Below are 25,388 nucleotides of genomic sequence, written 5' to 3' on the forward strand. Positions count from 1 at the left end.
TTCTCCCTTGTGGTTTCTCTTACCTGCCATGACCTTCACCCCAGCACAGAATCATCAGGTTAAACTTCCCATTCCCATGGTCCACAAGGTTTCGAGTGTATCTGTAAAAATACAATCGGATTATGGAACGCAGATTAATATGAAGTGAGAATTTAGAAAAAGCACAGACTCCCATTTCATATTTATGAAACGGTCAACTCCAACGTACTTAATAGCTGTTGAGGTTCAAGAGGGAAGGGACCCATAGGGTAAATTCAACAATCCTGAAGGGAAGCCTCATTCACAGGAAGTGAGTTGGAGGTAGGGTAATGTCTACTTCCATTCAAGTCGGCTGGAAGTGCTTAATTACCCTTATATCTCAGTATTTTTCATGTCCTTGAGCAAGATATGGTACAATTGGTTAATGTGAAGTACAGATATCCTTAAATATACTTCTGGGAAGAGTGATTGACACCACTGAACCCTGGAAAAATATTTAAGATAGAAATTTGTAGTAGACACCCTGTATTGCATGTATCCTATGAGCCTGCCCTTGCTCCTGTACCAGCAGATAGATTGAGATTACCACATTGGGGATCTTAATAACAATCCTTCAGCCAACACACAGTTAATTTATGGGGTATAGTCATGAAATCCAAGGGCATCACAAAATAAACACCGAAAAAAATCACTGTATCAACATAACATTACATAGAATTTACAGTGCAGAAGGAGGCCATTCAGCTCATCGAGTCTGCACCGGCCCTTGGAAAGAGCACCCTACCCAAGTCCACACCTCCACCCTATCCCCATAACCCAGTAACCCCACCCAGCATGAAGGGCAATTTTGGACACTAAGGGCAATTTAGCTTGGCCAATCCACCTAACCTGCACATCTTTGGACTGTGGGAGGAAACCGGAGCAAACCCACGCAGACACGGGAGAACGTGCAGACTCCGCACAGACAGTGACCCAGCGGGGAATCGAACCTGGGATCCTGGAGCGGTGAAGCAATTGTGCTAACCACCATGCTACCGTGCTGCCCTAAAATGATTTGATGCAACTACCAAGCAGGGACTCTCTGAAGAACAGGTAAACTAGTATGTGGGCACACAAACTGGGTATTGCTGCTTAGGTCTTGAGGCATCATTGTGGAACTAAGGTGTTTTGTGGACAAGTGGTCCACAGCAGGATAGACAGGAGAGCAGGCAAGATATATACAGCATCACCCTTTATAACAACTGGTGCATCAATTACATCCCCCTACCCCTCAAGTGACCTGCATTTGTTGTCTTATCTATTATATCTTTCAAAGGACATGTATCTGACCCAAACATTTGCCGAAATTAAGGATTACACAGGTCGAATTTGTCGGTGTCCTGAATTTGCCTTATTGGATTGGACAGAGACCTGACCATCCACAGGCTGGTCTGTGGAAGAGGGAAAATTGTAATGCACCTGGAGGTAATTGGCCTGAACCTACTGTATTTCTGGGGTCCAGGAATTTAGGCTAATCAGACAGATGCCCATGTCAGTCTGGGAGCTTGTTGGGTATCCACTGGGGTGCCAAGGAGAATATCCAAGAGAGCAGGCAAGCAGTCTTCAATTCAAGAAGCAAAAAACTGGCAGAAAAAAGTATTGGAAATTCTTGGGAGAAATCTCCAAATTTAAAATGTCACAGGTTTTCCAGATCATGACCATGGACGGAAACCCATGTGTGCGCAGGTCCCACTTCTTTGTTATGTCATCCTGGATTCAGGAATCCTGCCAATGTCCCTCCTGGCAGAGACCTGCAGGCAACTCAAAGGATGATACTGGAGTGCTGTAGGGTCCCATCAGTTGCCAGTGTATGAAGCCAAGGCTAGAGTAAGCTTTAGAGCGAATCGGATCTCAATACATAATTCTGATACTGAATGGAATTATATTCCCAGCATGTGGAGTTCCCAGTGTTGGTGACATGATGATAACATAACCCTTTTGAGAAAAAATATCATTCACCCTTAAATTATTGCACCTTGCTGTCCATCTGCCCAGAAGTCACTGTGCGAAAAAGAAAAAAAATTCATATCCTTGTGCTTATTAAAATTTATGTGCCAAGTCTGGTTTTGTGACTTTGACAATGTCTATACCAGCAATAGACACAAGGGATCCAGTATTGCATTGGTCGCTCCAATTCACTAATAGGGAAGTGGATTTGATTAGATGTTGGGTGTTAAAGGTTTTAAAGGGAACAAAAGGTACGTTTGCCATTTAAGTTAATCATACCAACTCTTAACAGAATGCAAAACTGGTGCGTAAAGATAAATGGACATAAAGATAAGCGGTTCCAAGACTCCACACGATAGTCAGTACTTAGATTTTCTGACTTAAAATAGATTGGCCCGACATGGGGATGGGGAGTTGAAGGAAGAGAGCAGAATAAATTCCCGAAATGCCGAGGAGGAGAAAACAGCTCCCGAGAAGGACACCATGAAAACCTTGAATAAAGTGCCATTGAAGGGCAGCAAAAAGAGGAAGAGGTTGAGGCAGGGGAGTTACAGCATCTACATCCACAAAGTGATGAAGCAGGTTCACCCTGAAGCTGGTCATCTCCTCCAAAGCCATGAGCATCATGAACGCCATTGTGAACAATATTTTCGAACACATGTCTATTTCATCATGATTTTTCAAAATTCATTTACGGGATGTGGGCGTCGCTGGTTAGGCCAGCATTTATTGCCCATCCCTAGTTGCCCTTCAGAAGATGGTGGGGAGTTGCCTTCTTGAACCACTGCAGTCCATGAGGTGTAGGTACACCTACTGTGCTGTTAGGGAGGGAGCTCCAGGGTGTTACCCCAGCAACAGTGAAGCAACGGCGATATATTTCCAAATCAGGGTAGCAAGTTACTTGGAGGGGAGTGGGGTTCCCATGTATCTGCTGCTCTTGCCCTTCTAGATGGTAGTGGTCATAGGTTTGGAAGGTGCAGTCTGAGGAACCTTGGCGAGTTACTGCAGTGCATCTTGTACAGTCGGTGGTGGAGGGTTTAAATGTTTGTGGAAGGGGGAGCAATCAAGCAGGCTGCTTTGTCCTGGAGCTTCAAGTGTTGTTGGAGCTGCACTCATCCAGGTTAGTGGAGATTATTCCATTATACTTCTGACTTGTGCCTTGCATATGGTGGGCAGGTTTTTTTTTTGGGGGGGGGGGGGGGGGGGGGGGGGGGGTCAGGTGGGGAGTTACTCGCCGTAGGATTCTTAGCCTTAGGCCTGCTTTGGTAGCCACAGTATTAATATGGCCAGTTCAGCTTCTGATCAATGGTAACCCCCCAGGATGTTGATTGTGGGGGTTTCAGCGATGGCAATGCCATTGCATGTCAAAGGGCAGTAGCTAGATCCTCGCTTGTAGGAGATGGTCAATGCTTGGCACTTGTGTGGCACAAATGTAACTTGCCACTTGTCAGCCCATATCCACTGATCAAACACAAATGGGAGAGCACATAAGCAGATAATTTCCACACCACCTGCCGTCCATCCAGTACTCGAGCAACAGGTAGAATGCCTAAAAAAAAGTTACGTGTTTGGTCAGCAGTGTAAAAGGCAGCTGTAGTGAGGCCACAATGTCCACATCTGTCCTTGATCCGGAGTTGCCATAAATGGCCCTGCTGAAAGTCAGATGACAGTGCAGCAAGAGGGCTAATTTGGCCACAGCAGGTGGTGATTTGAGCATGACAATGCAAGCTGGTTGTGGAGGGAGGGGAATGGAGAGTGAGAAAGTGATTTGTGGTTTCTGTACGGGTCATTTCTACGCAGTCTGTTTTGCTGACTTTATCCATCATGAACCTTTCACAACACATCAAACACAGCCACAAGAATGGAATGTACTGGCAAGTAAAATAAAGGGCTGTGTTTGTTTGAGGTCACCAAGAATGAAGAGGTGTTCATGACCTGCAGCAGAGTTTTTGGCAACATTTACAACAAAAAAAATACATGCAAGATCAGTACTCAAACGAACTGGAGACTCCAGATCTAGATTCAGAGTCTAGTCAGACTTCCAGGCACAGTAGCAGATCTAGGATATGGGAATGGTCCCTGCAGAATACTGACATGAGGGGAAGGTATGTTTTGTGGCGGCATCATGCTAGACGCAAATTCTTTATTGTTCGGTCCCTCGGAAAAGACATCTTCAGGTGCTGAAATTCCTGGTAATTTGAGGGGCATTTAAGCGTACAGAACCCAGATCTATGCCGTTTCCACCCCCACATGCAATATGTTGGATACAGTGCACTCCACCATCACTACCTGCAGACAGCTTTTGGATGTGGCTGGAATTATTCGGAGGCGATCCTGGGGTTTCTGGTCATTCCACCTTCCCGAAGTACAATGAAAGTCACTCACCCCGGATGAAAGATGGCTTAGCCTCTGAAGGCTTCAAAAAATTCATGGGTTGAAGGCCAATCCCATTCCAATGCAAGCTATGGTCTGGAAAAAGTCAGTTTGTACATTAAGAGACTTCAAAAAGAATGGGTTGATAATTTTGCTAGGACGTGATGAGGAAATTTTCCCTCTCCCAACACGGCAAGAGAAATATTTGCTATCCTGTTTTCCCCTCCGATGTCATTAATGTGCTTTGTAAGCAAGATAGAAGAAATGGAAGGTCAATATTCACTGATATGGAGAGATTAGCAAAATGTCCAATTTTTTTTGAGAAGAAAAACAATAAATCAGCCAAAACAAATGTTTTTTTTGGGCCCGACACACTGGTCACCAAGTAATTTTCATCATCTGTGTCCTTGTATTGTTAATCTTAATAACATTGTGTTTATAATTAACCAGATATTTGGCACGATGTACTCAACTTTTAAATTGAGCTGTCTGCCAATAATTGCAGCTGATTTTTTGTTTTTTTGCCCACGCCAGAGAAATCGGGGAGGGGGGTCGAGATATTTAAAAATGGTGGCCTGATCTCTTCCTGCATTGAGGACCTCAGAGCGGAGCAGAAATTATGCTAAGTGCGGCGATGCTCAAGTGCGGCCTCGGAGGGGCTTTCTCCATTGAGGTCCAAAATTAAAACAGAGTGCCGTTGGATAGCGGGGTGTTTCCCGGCGCTCTGCTACTCCCGTCCAGTTTCTTGATACATGAAAGTTTTTTTTTTTTTAAATTTAATAAACATTTTATTGAGGTATTTTTGGTATAGTAAAAACAAAATAAACAATATACATGAAACCATAAACATAGTGCAAAAGCCATTTATCTCTCGTACAGGTCCTTCCCTTATTGACCCCCTACTCTAATCTAAACTACTCTTTCCCCCCCCCCACCTGCTGACGATTAATTTTCCGCAAAGAAATCGACAAACGGTTGCCAACTCCAGGTGAACCCTAACAGTGACCCTCTCAAGGCGAACTTGATTTTCTCCAAACAGAGAAAGCTAGCCATGTCCGATAGCCAGGTCCCCGACTTGGGGGGCTTTGAGTCCCTCCATGCCAATAGTATCAGTCTCCGGGCCACCAGGGAAGCAAAGGCGAGAACGTCTGCTTCTTTCTCCTCCTGGATCTTTTGAAACCCCGAAAATCGCCACCTCTGGACTTAGCGCCACCCTTGTTTTTAACATCGTGGACATGACGTCCGCAAACCCCTGCCAAAATCCCCTAAGCTTTGGACATGTCCAAAACATGTGGACATGGTTCGCCGGTCCTCCCGCACATTTTGCGCACCCGTCCTCCACCCCAAAGAATCTGCTCATCTGGGCCACTGTCATGTGAGCCCGGTGAACAACCTTAAATTGTACCTGATTTTTACTTCCTCTCGGAAACAAAAATCGACAGGGATATAAAGCAAGCTACCTACTCATTATAACCCGTTTTACACTATTGGACATAGTCAAGGTTCAGTGAGGATGTTCTTGGCGAACAAATGCAAAACACTTGGGCACAAATTCAAAGTCTTGTTCTGCAGCTACTATGGCACTGGGCTTGACCTAGATTCAACTGAACAAATATACACATTCAGAGTCGAATATGGAAACAAAATTCAATGCAGCTTTAATTTTGTCTAGTCAAATGAGACCATGGGTGCAATTCTCCCAATTTCAAAGCGTGGTCTCCAGCAGGAAACGAAGTGGACCTCAATCCACCCACACAATTGGGGGGAGCTTGGAGTGAACTGCACCCCAAATGGGCAGCACGGTAGCAGTAGTTATCACTGTTGCTTCACGGCGCCAGGGTTCCAGATTAGATTGCCGGCTTGGGTCACTGTCTGTGCTGAGTCTGCGCGGTCTCCCAGTGTATATGTGGGTTTCCTCCGGGTGCTCCGGTTTCCTCCCACAAGTTCCAAAAGACGAGCTGATAGGCAAATTCAACACTCTGAATTCTCCCTCTGTGCATCCGAACAGGCACCGGAGTGTGGCGTCTAGGGGCTTTTCACAGTAACTTCATTGCAGTGTTAATATAAGCCTACTACGACAATAATAATAAAGATTGTGATTAAGATAAATGTATGCGAGACTATAAGATGCTGGCATGTCTGGCTTCAAAGGGTGCCTACTCTCAGACTAATGCTCCACATCTCTCTCTCTCTCTTCCCCCCCCCCCCCCCCCCCCCCCCCCCACACAGGTAAGCGACACCCCGCTATGGGGTTGCCATATGCCCCCCCCCCCCCCCCTTGCACTGCCAAGTTGCGAGAGGGCAATGCTATGGCCCCAACCACCCGGGGGTTACACTGGCCTCCGAGCATCCCGACATGGCCATCTTGTCTGGTCTCCATTTGTTGAGACCGGTAGCGATTCGCGCTGGTTCCACCTGCACATGAGAATTACGAGAGTCGGGAGACTCCAGCTTTAAACAGACCCTGAAAATGTTAATATGCTAATCTGGTTCACGCCAGATGGAGGGGGCCTGGAGCATCAGAAACCGTTTGACACCCGGTGCAAATCCCTTTTCAGGCATCTCCCAGCATAGCGGGATTTGTGGCGGACTCAAAGTGACAAGAGAATTGCCTTGCACATCTCTTCTCGCTAAATAACCTCCTGTAGACAGTTTGAGTATTCTACTTGCATTGAAAAGCTACTCGATTTCTTGAGGCTTCTCTTGATCTGCTATCATAACTTCAACAGAATCACTAAGCAAGCTTTCTGCTGAACTTCTAGCAAAGTTATGGTGGTGGAGAGGGTCCAGTTATTTACCTGCACCCTTGTTGTTGGCTATCCTTAGATTTGCTGATGATGTCAATTTACAGACAGTGGTTTCTGCAATGGGTCTTCATGCGACTGAACAGGCTGAGATTCACAGATCTTTGGGCACAATTGGACAGGACATCCCACGAGCTAGTGGAACCCGGAATGCAAGATTTGCTTCCTTTATTGCTGCCATTTTGCCCCATTACTAAATACCAGTGTGATGTAGTTTTTGTTTTTTAAGTTAAGTGCTCAATTTGTTCCACCCCCCCAGTTAAGGGGCAATTTAGCATGGTCAATCCGCCCACCCTGCACATCTTTGGGTTGTGGGGGCGAGACTCATGCAGACACGGGGAGAATGTGCAAACTCCACACGGACAGTTACCCAGGGCCAGGGTTGAACCCGGGTCCTTGGCACTCTGAGGCAACAGTACGAACCACTGCGCCACCCGTGTTGCAGGTTGTTGCTATTCTGAACGTTTCAGGTGCTCCTGCATTTAACGAGAGCTTCAAACTGCCTTTGAGGCATTGGCCCTGCTGAGTTCAAATAACAGGATCTGGTTGGGAGGGGGGGGGGGGGGGGAAAGGTGGTTTACGGCCATTTGGAGCTGACTTTGCAGGATCCCTAATGATAATAATAATCTTTATTGGGGCAGCACGGTGGCCCAGTGGTTAGCATTGCTGCCTCACAGCGCCGAGGTACCAGGTTCGATCCCGGCTCTGGGTCACTATTCGTGTGGCGTTTGCACATTCGTGTGGAGTTTGCACATTCTCCCTGTGTTTGCGTGGGTTTCACCCCCACAACCCAAAAATGTGCAGGGTAGGTGAATTGGCCAAGCTAAATTGCCCCTTAATTGGAAAAAATGAATTGGGTACTCTAAATTTATATTTAATAATAATAATCTTTATTGTCATGAGTAGGCTTACATTAACACTGCAATGAAGTTACTGTGAAAAGCCCCTAGTCGCCACATTCCGGCGCCTGTTTGGGTACACAAGAGGGAGAATTCAGAATGTCCAAATTACCTAATAGCGCATGTTTTGGGACTGGTGGGAGGAAACCGGAGCACCCGGCGGAAACTCACGCAGTCATGGGGAAAACCTGCAGACTCCACACAGACAGTGATCCAAGTCGGGAATCAAGCCTGAGACCCTGGTGCTGTGAAGCCATAATGCTAACCACTGTGCTGCCCTAGTGTCCAATATTCCAATCTGCACTTTGCTTTGGGATTAATTGGAATGTTAAACCCTTTGGATCAAAAAGGAAAAGGCAGTAATCTCAGCACAGTCAGACTGTATGGGTTGAGGTAATCTGACCTCCAAAGCTGTGGCTTGTTTTGGACAAGAGAATGATTGCAGAGAGTGAAAGTTAACCAGCATTTGTGTACACATGTTAGACGATCATCTGGAAGAGTCAATATCACGGAGCCATGAATTTTGAATTTGTGCTCAGGATTTCCCCTTCAGTGAGTTGCTTCCAATATTAGTTTCCTGGAGGTCACTGGTGTGGAAAGCGTATGCCAGAAAAGAGGAAGAATCACGCAAAAAGATGCCCGAGCTACTCCGTACTCAACTATTCTCAGAATGATCCCAATTTTTCACTCCAAGTCATATTGACCCAAAACATTAACTGTTTCTCTCTTGCCAGACCTGCTGAGTTTTCCCAGCAATTTCTGTTTAGATTTCAAGTTTCCAGCATCCACACAATTTTGCTTTATTACCCAATTTCAACTCTCCCTCCCAACGGAAACTGATCTGGGGCAATTAAAAATGAGGGGAAAAAAACAACAACTTACTGCCCCCTCAGATGCTGAAGGCATCACTTGCTATTTTAGTCAGAGATACAAGTGAGTCAGCAGTGATGACTTCCCTAACTGGCAAGAGCACTTATTGAACTACTGGGTAATGATCCTGCGGACAACTGACTGCAGACTTTTGCAAACTATCCAACCGGGTATGTAATGTAATGCAGTCAGAAATAGAAACCGAAGGACACCACGGTGGCACAGTGTTTAGCACAGCTGCCTCACGCCGCTGAGGTCCCGGGTTCGATCCTGCCTCTGGGTCACTGCCCGTGTGGCATTTGCATGTTTTCCCCGTGTTTGTGTGGGTTTCACTCCCCACAACCCAAAAGATGTGCAGGCTAGGTGGATTGGCCACGCTAAATTGCCCCTTAATTGGAAAAAATGAATTGGGTACTCTAAATTTTTTTAAAAATAGAAACCGAAAATACTCAGCAGGTATGGCAGCATCTGCGGCGAGAGAAACGGAGCGAAAATTAGACCCTTCACCCTCAACCTGGAACCTTTTCTCCCTCCAGTGATGCTGCCAGACCTGCTGAGTATTTCCATCATTTTCGGTTTTTATTTCAGATCTGCAACAGCTGCAGTATTTTGCTTTCGCAACGGGGATGGATGCAGACATCCCAGGTTCAGTACTCACATTTGGCACTTGCATGCACAGTATATACTCTCCCTTCCCCTTTAAAATTGGGGCTATTGGGTAGCAGAAAGCATGGAACAATAACCCAATGTCAAAGACTTTTCATTGTTTGCTTCATTCTTAGTGGCAATAAGCGTGCTGCAAACATCCTGTTTTAACCAACCAGTCTGACCGTCTCCACTCAGTGCCTCATTTGGAACATGCACCCAACATAGCTGCAACTTCAGGGAAAGATCAGAAAGATGTCACTAAACATTCAAGTGAGTTCCAAGATTTATTTTGTATGTAATAATGTGCACTGATAAGTTGTCAAGGAAAAGAAAACCCAAGGCCTTTTAAGGCAAAAATGTCAAGGCCAGAAGGGAGGAATGGCAAGAAGTGAGCAAAAGCATTAAAAAAAAAAGATCGAGAGTAGTGAGGGGGCTCCTGAGAACTGGATCTTGCCCTCACTGGGCAAGATCCAGATTAACATATTTAACTGAGCCATTGGGCTCTTTTTAAAAATTCATTTACATGAGGTAGGCGTCACTGGCAGGCCAGAATTTATTGCCCATCCCTGGTTGCCCTTCAGAAGGTGGTAGTGAGTTGCCTTCTTGAACTGCTGCAGTAGGTACACCCACTGTGCTGTTAGGGAGGGAGTTCCAGGATTTTGTCCCAGCGACAGCAAAGGAACGGTAATATATTTCCAAGTCAGGGTGGTGAGTGACTTGGAGGGGAACCTCCAGGTGGTGGGGTTCCCAGCTATCTGCTGCTCTTGTCCTTCTAGACGATAACAATAACATATTGTCACAAGTAGGCTTCAATGAAGTTACTGTGAAAAGCCCTGGTCGCCACATTCCGCCTGGGAGGGCAGTACGGGAATTAAACCCGCGCTGCTGGCACTGTTCTCCATTACAAGTCAGCTGTTTAGCCCACTGTGCTAAACCAGCCCCTTTGATGAAAGGGGTCGTGGGTTTGGAAGATGCTGTTGAAGATACCTTGGGCGAGTTACTGCAATGCATCTTGTAGATGATACACAAGGCTGCCACTGTTCGTCGGTGGTGGATGGTTTGAATGATTGTGGAAGGAGGAGCAGTCAAGCTGAGCGTGTTGTTAGAGCTGCACTCATCCAGGCTAGTGGAGAGTATATGCCATTACATACCTGACTTGTAGATGGTTGACAGACAGGCTTTTTATTGTGAGGGGGGGTGGTCAGGAGGTGAATTATTTGCCGTATGATTCATGGCCTTTGACCTACCCTGGCAGCCACAGATTAATGTGGCTAGTCCAGTTCAATTTCTGATCAATGGTAACCCCCAGGATGTTGATTGTGGGAGATTCACTGATGGTAATGCCATTGAATGTCAAGGGGCAGTGGTTAGATCCTCTCTTGTAGGAGATAGTCATTGCCAGCTGATTCAAATGGACAAGGGGGTGGGATTCTCCATTGCCCGCACCGAAATAGTGTTTCACGATTGGGCTCTGACACTGAAATCGGGCCAGTGCTGGTTTGATGCCGGTCAGCCATGCTCCACCCCCTCCAAAATCGGACCATCGTGACGCGCGCCACACGCAGTTGCAATGCCGTTGGCGCCTTATCAGCTGGCCCACTCGCAATGCTCCGCCCCTGATGGGCCGAGTTCTCGATGACGTGGCCAATCGTGAACCCGGGACCACGCCATTGTCCGGCCATTTTTGGCGGGGGAGGCAGGAGTTCCAGTCGGTGCCGGTGCTAGCCCCTCACCAGTACCAGAATCGGTGAGGGGTTCGCACTAGTTTTTTGACGTAAACCTCCCGCAGATTCTCAGTTTGAGCCAGCACATTAGCCACAGAAACCCGCCCAGGATGTCGGCTATTAAAGCTTTTCCGCGATCCTGCACTTCCCCCATAGTGACTTGCGTGGCAGACCTGTTGTCCATCGGGCTTTAATTCCGGTCTTGGGAATCTCGACCCAGAATGTAGGTTTGCTATGTACAGAGATTTATAATAATAATAATCTTTATTCTTTCACAAGTAGGCTTACTACACTGCAATGAAGTTACTGTGAAAATCCCCTAGTCGCCACACTCCGGCACCTGTTCGGGTACACAGTGGGAGAATTCAGAATGGCCAGGAGTACCTGGGAGGAATCCCACACACACACATGGGGAGAACATGCAGACTCAAGCCAGGAATTGAACCCAGGTCCCTGGCGCTGTGAAGCAACAGCGTTAACCACTGTGTTACTCATTAAGGAACGACTGAATTACAATGACCAAATAATATTCTTTTTTAAACCTTGGATATCTGCAAAAGGGAACTTGTGCTTTTCGCATCCTCAGGATGTCTCAATGGGTTTCCTTCAATTAAGTACTTTTTGAAGCATGGCTGCTGTTTATTATAGAATCGTTACAGTGCAGAAGGGGGCCATTCAGCCCATTGGGTCTGCACATTCAGCCCATCGGGTCTGCATCGACCCTCGAAAGAGCACCCTACCCAGGCCCACTCCCCCCTGTCCTTTCCCTGCATATTAATCATGACAATCCCCTAACCTGCACATCCCTGGACACTAAGGGGCAATTTACAGTCAATCCACCCACCTGCACATCTTTGGACTGTGGGAGTAAACCAGAGTACCTGGCGGAAACCCATGAGGAGATGTGCAAACTGCACAGAGACAGCCACCCAAGGCAAGACTTGAACTTGGGTCCTTTTTTAAAAAATATATATTTATTAAGATTTTTAACAAAATTTTCCACCCATACAAACAACCCCCCCCCCCCCGTAACAAATAGAAAGAAAACGCACATAGCAAGACATAAACATGGTAAGACGATATGTTACAGAACTTTGTACATTGGATTCCTCCCGTATGTCAGTTTTCCAGATCCTTCATGTATTTTCTTGCTCAAATACCCCCAGACAGACCCCACTTCCCCCTCCCTCTTTCCCCCCCCCCCTCCCCTAACACCTTGGGTTGCTGCTGCTGCTGACCGACCTTCCTCTAACGCCCCGCGAGATAGTCTAGGAACGGTTGCCACCGCCTGTAGAACCCCTGCGCAGACCCTCTCAAGGCAAACTTTATCCTCTCTAACTTGATAAACCCTGCCATATCATTTATCCAGGTCTCCACGCTGGGGGGCTTCGCCTCCTTCCACATTAGCAAGATCCTTTGCCGGGGTAATAGGGACGCAAAGTCCAGAATGCCGTCCTCTTTCGCCTCCTGCACTCACGGCTCGTCCGCTACTCCAAATATTGCTAGCCCCCAGCTTGGCTTGACCCGGGCTTTCACCACCTTAGATATTGTTCCCGCCACTCCCCTCCAGAACCCCTCCAGTGCCGGGCATGACCAAAACATATGGACATGGTTCGCCGGGCTTCCTGAGCATGTCCCACATCTGTCCTCCAACCCAAAGAAACCTACTCAGCCTCGCCCCTGTCATGTGCGCTCTATGAACCACATTAAACTGTATCAGGCTAAGCCTGGCACACGAAGAAGAGAAATTAACCCTACTTAGGGCATCAGCCCATAGCCCCTCCTCAATCTCCTCCCCTAGCTCCTCCTCCCATTTACCCTTCAGCTCCTCTACCAATGCCTCCCCCTCTTCTTTCATCTCCTGGTATATTGCCAACACCTTGCCCTCTCCGACCCATACACCCGAGATCACCCTGTCTTGAATTTCCTGTGCCGGGAGCAACGGGAATTCCCTCACCTGCCGCCTCACAAACGCCCTCACCTGCATGTATCTGAAAGCATTTCCCGGGGGTAGCCCAAACTTCTCCTCCCGTGCCCCTAGGCTCGCAAACGTCCCATCAATGAACAGGTCCCCCATTCTTCTAATCCCTGCTCGATGCCAGCTCTGAAACCCCCCGTCCATCCTCCCTGGGACAAACCGATGGTTACCCCTGATCGGGGACCACACCGAGGCTCCCATTGCACCCCTGTGCCGTCTCCACTGGCCCCAGATCTTTAGCGTTGCCACCACCACCGGACTCGTGGTGTACCTTGTCGGCGAGAGCGGCAGCGGTGCTGTCACCAACGCCCCCAGGCTCGTTTCCTTGCAGGACGCCATCTCCAATCTCTTCCATGCCACCCCCTCTCCCTCCATCACCCACTTACGGATCATCGCCACATTTGCTGCCCAGTAGTAGCCACCCAAATTCGGCAGCGCCAACCCTCCTCGGTCCCTACTGCGCTCTAGAAACCCTCCCCTTACCCTCGGGGTCTTATTCGCCTACACAAAACCCATCATACTCCTGCCTATCCTCTTAAAAAGGGCCTTGGTGATTACAATTGGAAGGCACTGGAAGACCAACAGAAACCTCGGGAGGACCACCATTTTGACCGACTGTACTCTACCCGCTAGCGAGAGCGGCAACATGTCCCATCTTTTGAAGTCCTCCTCCATCTGCTCCACCAGCCTCATCAGATTCAGTTTATGTAAGCCCCCCAACTCCTAGCTATTTGGATCCCCAGGTACCGAAAGCTCCTTTCCGCCCTCCTCAGCGGTAGATCGTCTATCCCCCTTTCCTGGTTTCCTGACTGTACTACAAAAAGCTCAATCTTCCCTACATTGAGCTTATAGCCCGAAAAATCCCCAAACTCCCTTAGAGTCTACATGACCTCCACCATCCCCTCCACTGGATCCGCCACATACAGCAACAGATCGTCTGCATATTGTGACACTCTATGCTCCTCTCCCCCTCGGACCACCCCCCTCCATTTCCTAGACTCCCTTAATGACATGGCCATGGGTTCAATTGCTAATGCAAACAGGGGGGACGGGGGCACCCCTGCCTCGTCCCACGGTACAGCCGAAAATACTCCGACCTCCGTCGATTCGTAACCACACTCGCCATCGGGGCTCTGTAAAGGAGCTTAACCCAACTAATAAACCCTCCCCCAAACCCAAACCTACGCAGCACTTCCCAGAGGTACTCCCACTCTACTCGGTCAAAGGCTTCTCCGCATCCATAGCTGCCACTATCTCCGCCTCTCCCTCCACCGATGGCATCATTATCACGTTTAGGAGCCGCCGCACATTGGTGTTTAGCTGCCTACCCTTTACAAATCCTGTCTGAATCACCCCCGTGACAGTCCTCGATCCTCGTAGCCAGCACTTTTGCCAGCAACTGAGCATCCACGTTGAGGAGCAAGATCGGCCTGTACGACCCACATTGCAGTGGGTCCTTGTCCCGCTTCCGGATCAAAGAGATCGTCGCCTCCGACATTGTCGGGGGCAGGTCCCTCCCTCCCTTGCCTCATTAAATGTCCTCACTAGCAGCGGAGCCAACATACTTCCTATAGAACTCAACGGGGAACCCATCCGGTCCCGGGGCCTTCCCTGCCTGCATACTCCCCAGACCTTTGCTCAGCTCCTCCAACCCAATTGGTGCCCCCAAACCACCCACCTCCTGCTCCTCCACCCTCGGGAATCTCAATTGGTCCAGGAATCGTCACATCCCCTTTTCCCCCGCCGGGGGCTGGGATCTGTACAGCTCCTCATAGAAGGCCTTGAATGCCTCATTTACTTTCGTCGCACTTCGCACCGTAGCTCCCCTTTCATCCTTGACTCCACCCATTTCCCGCGCTGCCATCCTCTTACGGAGCTGGTGTGCCAGCATCCGACTCGCCTTCTCCCCATACTCATACGTCGTCCCCTGCACTTTCCTCTACTGTGCCTCTGCCTTCCCTGTGGTCAACAGGTCAAACTCCGTCTGGAGACGTCGCCTTTCCCTAATTAATCCCTCTTCAGGGGCCTCTGCGTATCTCCTGTCTACTCAAAATCTCCCCCACTAACCTCTCCCTTTCCATGCCCTCTATCTTCTCCCTATGAGCCCTGATGGAGATTAGCTCTCCCCTGATCACCGCCTTCAGCATCTCCCATACCACCCCCACCCGCACCTCCCAGTTGTCGTTGGCCTCCAAGTACCTTTCGATATACCCCCTCACCGCCTCATCTGCCAGCAGTCCCACATCCAACCGCCACAACGGGCGTTGGTCCCTCTCCTCTCTCAACTCCAGTTCCATCCAGTGCGGGGCGTGATCTGAAATGGCTATGGCCGAATACGCTGTTCCCTCCACTTTCGGGATCAGCGCCCTGCCCAGAACAAAAAAAAGTCTATTTTGGAGTAGGCTTTGTGCACATGGGAGAAAAAAGAAAATTCCCTGGCCTGCGGCCTGACAAACCTCCACGGGTCCACTCCCCCCCATCTGATCCATAAACCCCCTAAGCACCTTGGCCGCAGCCGGCCTCTTTCCGGTCCTAGATCTGGAGCAATCCAGTGTTGGGTCCAACACAGTGTTAAAATCCCCACCCATTATCAAGCTTCCTACCTCCAGGTCCGGAATGCGCCCCAACATGCGCTCATGAATCCGGCATCATCCCAGTTCAGGACGTATACATTTACCAATACCACCCACGTCCCCTGCAGCTTACCGCTCACCATCACGTATCGACCTCCATTGTCCACTACGATACTTTTGGCCTCAAACGACACCCGCTTCCCCACCAATATTGCCACCCCTCGGTTCTTCGCATCCAGCCCCTAGTGTAATACCTGTCCTACCCATCCCTTTCTTAACCTGACCTGATCCGCCACCTTCAAATGTGTCTCCTGGAGCATGACCACGTCTGCCTTCAGTCCCTTTAAGTGCGCGAACACTCGGGCCCTCTTTACCGGCCCATTCAGGCCACTCACATTCCACGTTATCAGCCAGATTGGGGGGCCTCCCTCCCTCCCTCCCTCCCTGCCGACTAGCCATCTCCTTTTCTGGGCCAGTCCCGTGCCCGCTCCGCCCTCACCCTCCAGTCCCCCAGACGGAAGACCCCCGCCCCGACCACCTCGTGTCCCATTCCCCTTCGGCCAGTGCAGCAGCAACCCTATTTCCCCCCCCTCCCGCTAGACCCGGGTCTAGCTTTTTTGCTCCCCCCATAGCACTCCCGTAAGTCAGCTGACTCCTGCTGACCTCGGCTTCCCCCCCCCCCCCACCCCCCGTGTGGGAATCTCCCAATCAGTGTGCGCTCCTCCATTCCCCCCCCCCCCCCCCCCCCAAGTTCTTCCCTAACGCGGGAAGAAAGCCCGCGCTTTCCTAAGCCTGCCCGGCCCCCTCTGGCGCAGCTCCGGTCGCGGCCTTGTCTCATTTCCCCCATCCCCGAGCCTCCTCTCCCTCCAGCACCAGCGCCCACCGTCTCGTACGGTCTTCTCACCCGGTCCCTTGCCTCGTCCATCCCCCAGCCTGTGAAACATTTCCTGCGCGTGATTAACACCCGATGTACAACAAACATCAAACGTCCCCCCCCCCCCACCCTCACAAACCCTCAGTTTGAGTCCAACTTTTCAGTTTGAATAAAGGTCAAAGCCTCCTCAGGCGTTTCAAAATAGTGGTGTTGATTGATCCTTGTATACATGTGACCCACAATCACGCTGGCTGCAGCATTCCGAATCTCACTCCTTTCCGGTGCAGCACCGCCTTGGCCCGGTTGAAACCCGCTCTCCTCTTTGCAACCTCCGTGCTCCAGTCCGGGTATATTCGGATCTCCGCATTCTCCCAGCTGCTGCTCCACTCTTTCTTGGCCCATTTCAAGACCCTCTCTCTGTCCGTGAAACGGTGAAACCTCACCACAATCGCCCTTGGCGGCTCATTAGCCTTGGGCCTCCTCGCCAGCACCCGGTGCGCCCCATCCAGCTCCAAAGGCCTCGAAGGGGCCTCCGCGCCCATCATCGACTCGAGCATCGTGCTCGCATATGCCCTGGCATCGGCCCCCTCCACTCCTTTTTCCTCGACCTGTTCTCCAGGTCTTCGAATCTTCCCACCCACCTCTTGTGCAGCACCTAGTGCGCCTCACCCTCACCGCCAGGCCCAAGATCTCATCCTCGTTTTCATTAACTTTTTTCTGCACCTCCTGGATCTTTACCTCGTGGGCCTTCTGGCTCATCCCCAATCCTTCAATCGCCGACAGCATAGGCGCCAGTATCTCCTTGCGCAGCTCCTCAAAACAGCGCTTAATGAACTCTTGCAGCTTCGGCCCGCATTCCACTTTATCTCCGGCCGCCGCCATTTTGTTTTTCTTCCCTCGCTTCTCCCGCTGCTCCAGCGCCGCTTTTTTGGCCGTTTCGCTTCTAGTCCAATACATAAACGGTGAAGGGGGACCTCACTCTCCCCTTCCCACACGGAAAGTCTTCAAAAAATTCCCGTTGGGGCTCTTCTCGAGAGCCCGAAAGTCCGTTATCGCGGGAGCTGCCGAATCATGCGGCTTAGCTCCGCATCGCCGCAACCGGGGAACTTGGGTCCTTGGTGCTGTGAAGCAGCAGTGTTAACCACCATGCCACCCAAATACTGTGGGTGTACAAAAAGCAGCCACCAGTTTGTGCTCAGCAAGGTACCACAATCAGCAATATTATAAAATTACCAGATCATCAGCTGCAGTGTTCTTAAAAGGATGACTATTGTGTCAACTTGCCAGGGCAGACACCATGGCCCATGATACTTCCCCAGAATTGCACTGGAATAGCAACCTAGATTTGTGCATGGTTCTTGAGTGGGACTTCAACCTTCCACCTTCTGACTCAAGAGGTTCAGGTGCTGTGACTGTGCCCCAGGGTGCAGGATTAGAATTCCAAGTATTGACATGCAAGAGGCCAATATTCCTTTGTGAAGCCGTGTTATGTGGAGCAGTGTTATGCAATAGCAACCTAGATTTGTGCATGGTTCTTGAGTGGGACTTCAACCTTCCACCTTCTGACTCAAGAGGTTCAGGTGCTGTGACTGTGCCCCAGGGTGCAGGATTAGAATTCCAAGTACTGACATGCAAGAGGCCAACATTCCTTTGTGAAGCCGTGTTATGTCGAGCAGTGTTATGCTAAAAGTCAACTGGCATTCATCTATACAGTATTAGCTACTGAATTTGCCTATGCATCAGCTACTTGAAGAATATTAACATAGATCAAGACTCCAAACAGGAGCACAAATCCAATGCTCATGCAAACAGCCAATGTTGTGTTACCAAATAGAGTGACAAGTTTGAAACAAGGAAGTTGTGTAATTACTGTCTCCAACAATGTATCCAGCTTGGAGAATGTTTATAAACTAACTCTACCAACAGAATGTTTGCTGTTACACAAAAGATTCAGTATTGGTGGGCGGGGAGATTTAAAAAGAATATTGTAGGTTGCTGGGGAGCAACGAAGATTTATGTTAATGTTACGTAGTTACATACCTCTGCTTGTAAAGTATCTTTGAAGGAATGGAAGCAGATTGAATTGGATAGGCTAGTTTAGTGCAAGAGGTAAAGCCTCCTGAATGTGTTCAACAAATCTTTCATTCGCTTAAGTCTTACCATTTTAGATCGTGATGAAGGTGGCTCTTTGTACTTTCACTTAAAATAATAAAATGCCAAATAATTACGAGGAAAACAACACTTTCTAACCTCTCCAAGAGGGTGGGGTTTCTTTTTAAGAAAATAATTAACTTTCCTCTCCTGAAGACGCTGAGGAATGGTGCCAGCTGCCCACCTGCACCAAGTTAACAAGCCTACACATGCTGAGGAGTGAGAATTGCAAGCTGTATGACTTGGAAAGGCACATAAACATACCGAGAAAAACCAGTTTTCAACAACAGATGCTGTTAATAAAGTGACAAGACAGACATTGAGCACTAACTTGCAGGCATCCCATTTATATAGATTTCCTAGAAGAAAACACGGTTGTAAATGGCACACAGTGCGAAGTTGTCCATCGGCACTGCAATACATCAAACCATTAATTAATCAATCAATGCATTAACTTAGTTCGGAATTTGGGGGGGGTGGGGATAGGGTTAGCGTCAAAAATTCCCGGACTCTACCCCCAGCGATGGAAAAATGTTGTTAAATTTTAGCTCAAGACTTTGCAACATTATCACACCTTATTGCAACAATTTGACCACATCAACGCTTACAATTGAGCCTCAAGTAAACAAATGTCCCGAACAGCTTGGATTTTACCAGTCTGAAACTTAAACTTATTTTGCAACGTTTAATGCACACACAAAAAAAAAAATGTATGTGGAGGACAAAAGTTCCAGACCAGAGACGATTTAACTTTTCGACGCTGTTTCCAGTGGTGCTGTGAATCTCAATGCTGTGAGCGTTGAAGTGGGTTACCTGTACTGGTCGAACTTTGCGAATTTACTCCAATCCACAGGGTTGCTTTTATAAGATTCCATCAGACCGTGCACTTCTTCCACGTTGACTTTGTCACTGGAGAAGATTTCATGAAGTTGTTTGATCAGATCTTCCAAAGTCTCCGGTACTTGGAGCTGGGTCTGATTCATCTTGATTCCGCGTTTAAATTAAAAGAAATACGCCGAACCAGGCTTAAAGAAATAAAGGTGACTTTAAGACTGCAGCAAAGTACTTTATAAGGAGCCTGGAAAAATTGTGGGCGGGTCAGAGGGAGGAGCTCCAGGGAATGGAAGTAATTAATTTATCAAATCATTCCCACTGTTGGTTCCCTGCATTCTGAATTGATGACTCAACGTATCAAATCGTCTGGACGCTCAGTTTAATATTTTGTGTCAAAATAATCTAGAATTCTGCTTAGTTTTTGGAATTTTTTGTTATTCAACTTATGATTCGAACAAGTGCCCAAGGCTCTGGTGAAATTTTACAGATGATTCGCATTTCTTTAGGTTCTTGAAATGGATGACGATGCACATGGGTTATGCTACATTACTGAAGTAATTTTACCATTATCTTTATACTATTGTGGTGTTACACCACTGTACTTCCCTACCATTGTACATAGTATATAATAGTTGTGTGTAACGTGGCCCTGTAATACTGTGTATTGTACTGTAACTCTGCAGAGGTTCGGTCACTGGTAGGTAACCCGACCTGGCCACGGAGAGCTCCGCCATAGCCACTCCCCCGGGAGTTACGTATAAGAACCCTCTTCTGGGACCGGCCCCATTCTGTCTGGGGTCGTCTGTGTCGGGTAAGCTTCCCATGTAGTATATTAAAGCCTTAGTTAAAGTCTCACATGTCTTTGTGGTTCTTGACGCTTAGTGCATCAATTTGATATACTACAGTTATAATGGAGGCTGCTCTGAAACCCGACAAGCTCTCGCTCGACCCCCACGCTCCACGCGCGGATCACCTTTTCAACTGCTGGCTCCAGTGTTTCGAGGCCTACCTAGAAGCATCCTCCGCCTTCGCCAAAACGGATGCCGACCGACTCAACCTCCTGTACTCACGGCACGACTACGGTCTTTTCGACCTCATCACGGGAACTACGACCTACGCCGATGCCATCGTGAAGCTCAAAAGCCGGTATGTACGAACTGTTAATTCTATTTACGCCCCTCTCACCGCTTCGCCTCCCGGCACCAGCAGCCGGGTGAACCCCTATCCGTGTTCATCCGGGACCTCCGTGCCCATTGAAGGCTGTCAGGATTTAGCTCCAGTATCTCAATCACTGTTTGATTCAGAAGGACACTCCCACATATTGACTTTCTCCCATTGTCAGGGTCCTTGTTGTCCAATTTCTGTGTCTCTGAAGAAAAATCGATGCAAATTCAGCCTTGCAAGTAAATTCCCACTTCTTCCTGTGTGGTTCCCGCTCACCCCCAACTCGCCCTGTCCCCTACCTGAGCCCCAGACCTAAATCCCTGCCTGAATCTCATTCCTACCTGAAGCCCCACTTGAGTCCCTCCCTGACCTGAATCTTGTTGCTACTGAAAACATTTCTGCCTCTGAAACTAGGGGTCAAGTTCCCCAGAGAACTACCACTGCTGCCTCACCACGCTGAGGGCCTGAGTTTGATCCCAGACCCGGGTCACTGGCCGTGTGGAGTTTGCAAATCCTCCCTGTGTTTGCGTGTGTCTCACCCCCATCACCCAAAGATGTGCAGGGTAGGTTAATTGGCCACACTTTTGAGGTCAAAAAATAAAATGGAAGAAAGGAAGCACATTTAAGGACAAAGCAAAAAGGGCCGCTCCTGTTAGGGGCACTGCCGAACGTAACAAAAATCAACGCAAACTTAAAAACATCAAATGAGAGTGCAATTAAAGGGGTGAATAAAGCACTCCAACTCCTGTGGTGCCCACCGGGCCTGGAAGGCCTCAATGGTGGCAGGGGACACCGCATGCTCACTTTCCAGGGACAGCCGACCACAAATGTTGTCGCGGAAGAGGGGCAGATAGTCTGGCCGGATGACCGCCTCAGTCGCCCGCTGCCTGGACCTATAAATGGTGCGCTTCGCCAGGCCCAGGAGCGGAATTTGGGCCTTGACCTCCTCTGGATCCAAGACGAGGGACCCGTCGCGGTCAGCAGCATAAGGAGCTGCTGACATATCTTGCGCCTTTTCCAGGCGAGTAGATGAAGCGAGAGCCGTGGCCCATGTCCGTGAGGATCTCGATCTGCGACCTCACATATACGCCACAGGACCCAACAAGTTGCAGGTCCCGCAGCGCTTTCTTCTCCTCTCTGTACACCAGCCGCAGGGCCGGGTCCTCATCAGGCTGACCGAGATGTGACTCCAGGTTGAGCACCTTCTTCTCCAACTCAACGACCCTGACTTTCCACATCTTTGTCGACCCCCACGCATACTCCTGACACAGGTACGCACCTGAGTCTTGCCAACGTCCCACCATAACCTCAAGGAGGGGAAGCCTCACGCTTCCTTCTCCAGCCGGTCCAGGAGCGACAAAATGAGCCAAGAACCACTCGTCCTCCAGCAGCAGGTTGTTAAAGTGCCAGTACGCGGACCGCGACTGAGTGTGAGACAGAGCGCGCTCCGCCCACAATAGACGGTGGTCCGAACATGGCATCTGCTGCACAGAGGCTGTTGGGATACGGGGCAGGTACGCCCTGAAATGTAGAAGCGGTCGATCTGGATGCTCCGACTCCAGGCCTCACAAAGGTGAAGATGCTGGAGTCAGGATTGAGAGTCCTCTAGACATCCACCAAGTCAAAGAATCTGTCCAGGTTCCTTAACTTCACCACCGCAAGAGAGCCGCACTGGGTACCAAAGCGGTCCTTTGTCTCGAGGGTACAATTAAAATCCCCCAAGATGATGCACTCACCCTCTGCAATGGTGCCAAGATGAATGGACACTTGCTCGAAGAAAGTCGTCTGTTGCTGGCCATATTCACAAAGTGATATACCTTGCCCACCCTCGTGGTCCGTCTGATGCAGCAACCGGCCTGGCACTGTTTCCTTGACCCCCAGGATCTCCGGATGAAAATGTGGTGCCAACAAGCATGCCACCCCTCCTAAACGTGAGGTCAGGTGATTGATATAGACCCCCTTCGCCACTCCAGGGGCCATGTGGTTTTGTCTCCCGGAGCGGTGTGGATTTCTTGCAGGAAGAACGGCGCATATTTCCCGTCCCGGAGGAGCGAGAAGTTCTGGAAGCTTTGGAGCATGTCCCTGCTGCCGTTGATGTTGAGGCTGGCTATGGTCACCTCCATGTCAGCAGTAAAGTGCCACCTTCACCGTCACCTTTTCAGTGGTCGGAGGGAGCAGAGGACCGTGTGCCCTCCGATCCCTCAAGTCCGGTGGGGATAGATTTCAGCCAGCGCTGCTCAGGCACATCCGCATCTCCCGCCTCTCTAACGTAGGCACGGGAAGACTTAATGAGCAGCACCATGTCTGACCACCGGTCGAGGGCTAGCTGCACTTGGTTTCGGCGACCGCAGTTGGCATATGGAAAATCTTGGAGTTCCCCTCGGGGATTGAGGGGCGATCAGTGTCGGGAATGAGGGAGTCCACCGCCTCCCTACAGATGGACTCAAAATCACACCCCGTGCCTCCCACCGAGCAGCTGTCCTCCTCCAGGCAGTCGCCTTCTGAGACCGGGTCCCCCACCATACTGAGTGTGGCGGACGGCATGGACCCACCAAGTAGCCCCGGGTCTGCCTCGATTCCAGCCCCCAGATCGTCGACAGATGGGTTCCCACGGGCTCCTCTCGGGAAACTGGAAAAGACGGAGGCAGTGGTTCAGACCCCCGCTCCTCTCGTGATGCCGGGCCACCGGACAGATCCGGGAATAATTCCGGGAAAAGCTCCAGAATAAAGGTGAAAGCGCCCGGCATCAGAGTCTAGGGTGGAGAGGGGGTCCCTTCACCCAATTAACTTGAGGTCAGACAGCCGTCACAGGCCTCCAGCATCGTGAAAACGAATCCCTCCAGGGTGCAAAATTGCACCAGGTGCAACGAGCACGCGGGGGGTCCCGCTCTCACCCAGCCCAGAGGTATCCTGCTCGGGGGACTGCGACAGCTCAGGGGTCAATATATGTTTCATCTTTTTAGTTTCCTTGCAGGGCAGGGGTCGGGGCACCATCCACTCCGCACAGTTGGGGGGGGGGGGGGGCGTTATGATGCTTATCTCCCCTCTCCAAGGAGTGGCGCCACCTATGGGGGGTGGCCTGCACTGAGGAAACCTCCATCCTCACATCACCCCCCTTACCTCAACACTCTACCCCCCGGGACGGCTCGGGGTCGAGCACATCACCGGTGCCCCCCTTGTTGACCCATGCTGAAGCGACGCTGGGCTCAGTACCCCACGCTGAGGCGCCAATGGGCCCCAGATGAGATGGAGTGTCTGTGGGGCAAGGTGTATCGGTAGCTCCGAAGCTGGAGTTCCGGGGCGTGAGGTTCTCTAGGCCAATGGGATCGGAGGTGTGTGGGGCCAATCCCTGCCTCCCTTTCTTATGGGCCTTGTGTCCTCCCTCCTCCACGCCGGCAGCCGATTGGTCAGTAGGCACCGGCATGGTGTCCCTTCATGGGAGTGGAGTGGTAATATCAGTGGAGGGGGAGAGGACGGTGGTGCCAACCGTGGCCGTCTTGGTATCCTTGGTGGCCTTGGAGGCGGGGCAAATCTTTTGCACATACCCCAACCTCCTGCAGGCATGGCATGCCATCCGCAGACAAAATATACAGAAAGTCGCCCTTGATGGGAGACCTCGAATCCTCCCATTAACACTTCCTCCCCAGCCAGGCGGACAAAAGCCTGGCGCTGGAAGGAATAGATGTGCCTGAGGAGGAGGGGGGGGGGGGGGCATCCTCTAGGCCAAGAGGGAGTAGCACCACCTCAGATCGTACCTCCCCTGGTAGTTGGAGGTGGGGGAGTAGGGACTCCGTAGTGAGGTAGGGCGGGACTTTGAAAGTATGGCCCTCTCAGGGGTGGCCTTAAGAGCGTCCAACGCCATGTAGATCCTGCCCAGCATGAACTCCTTTTCAAGGACGAGGTGGACCGCCCTCTGGGCCCTCAGGAAAACCATGACCTTCCTGTACAATCGAGAGGCGGCCACAATGGCTGAGGGGCCAACGACCCTGGCCATTACGCAAACTCACGCTTCTATGGTGAGGATGGGGTGTGTGTAGCACTTAACCCCCAATTTCCAGGTTAGCAACCGGAAGGGTGGCGGCACTGCGGGAATAGTGGAGGCCGAAGGGGTCACCATTCCCGCATAGGTGACTCTGGACTGTCCGGCCACCGGCATAGGTGGAGTGTCCATCAGGGCAAGTGCCTCGCCCACCCCAATGTGGGCTTTGCCATGTTGGGGTAGATTGGAAAATAGATAGGGTGGTTAGGGGAAGAGCGACGTGGAACAATGTACTCTTCCCCTAAGAAGGTAAGCAAAGGAACGAGGAAAGGAAGGGAAGAGAGAGCAAGGGACACAACGGGAGGATGAGGATAGCGGCACAGGAGGTTGGGGCACTGTGGAAGGATTGGTGCCTGAGGTGGGAGACTCCTGTGAAGCTGGAGGGTGGGAGGATAGGAGAACAAAGGCAGATCTTCAGCCCACGAGGGGGCCCAGCAAAATCACAGTCCGTGCTCCCACCCTAGGTCGGCCACACTGATGTAAGTAGGTGCT

General features: G+C 50.1%; 1 protein-coding gene across 1 annotated transcript in view; it reads right to left on the reverse strand.

The window, feature by feature from the left end:
- The window catches only part of LOC140395221 (cysteine dioxygenase type 1-like), a 47,788-nt gene extending 27,842 nt beyond the window's left edge, over nt 1–19,946 (reverse strand). Inside the window, exons 1-2 of the mRNA XM_072482766.1 lie at nt 19,673–19,946; nt 24–101 (exon numbers count right to left, since the gene is read on the reverse strand). Coding sequence (XP_072338867.1) covers nt 24–101; nt 19,673–19,842 — 248 coding nt within the window. The 5' untranslated portion in view covers nt 19,843–19,946. The remainder of the gene's footprint in view (nt 1–23; nt 102–19,672) is intronic.
- Nucleotides 19,947–25,388: the final 5,442 nt, after the last annotated feature.

Source organism: Scyliorhinus torazame, chromosome 18, assembly GCF_047496885.1.
Source record: "Scyliorhinus torazame isolate Kashiwa2021f chromosome 18, sScyTor2.1, whole genome shotgun sequence".
Classification (NCBI taxonomy): Eukaryota; Metazoa; Chordata; class Chondrichthyes; order Carcharhiniformes; family Scyliorhinidae; genus Scyliorhinus; species Scyliorhinus torazame.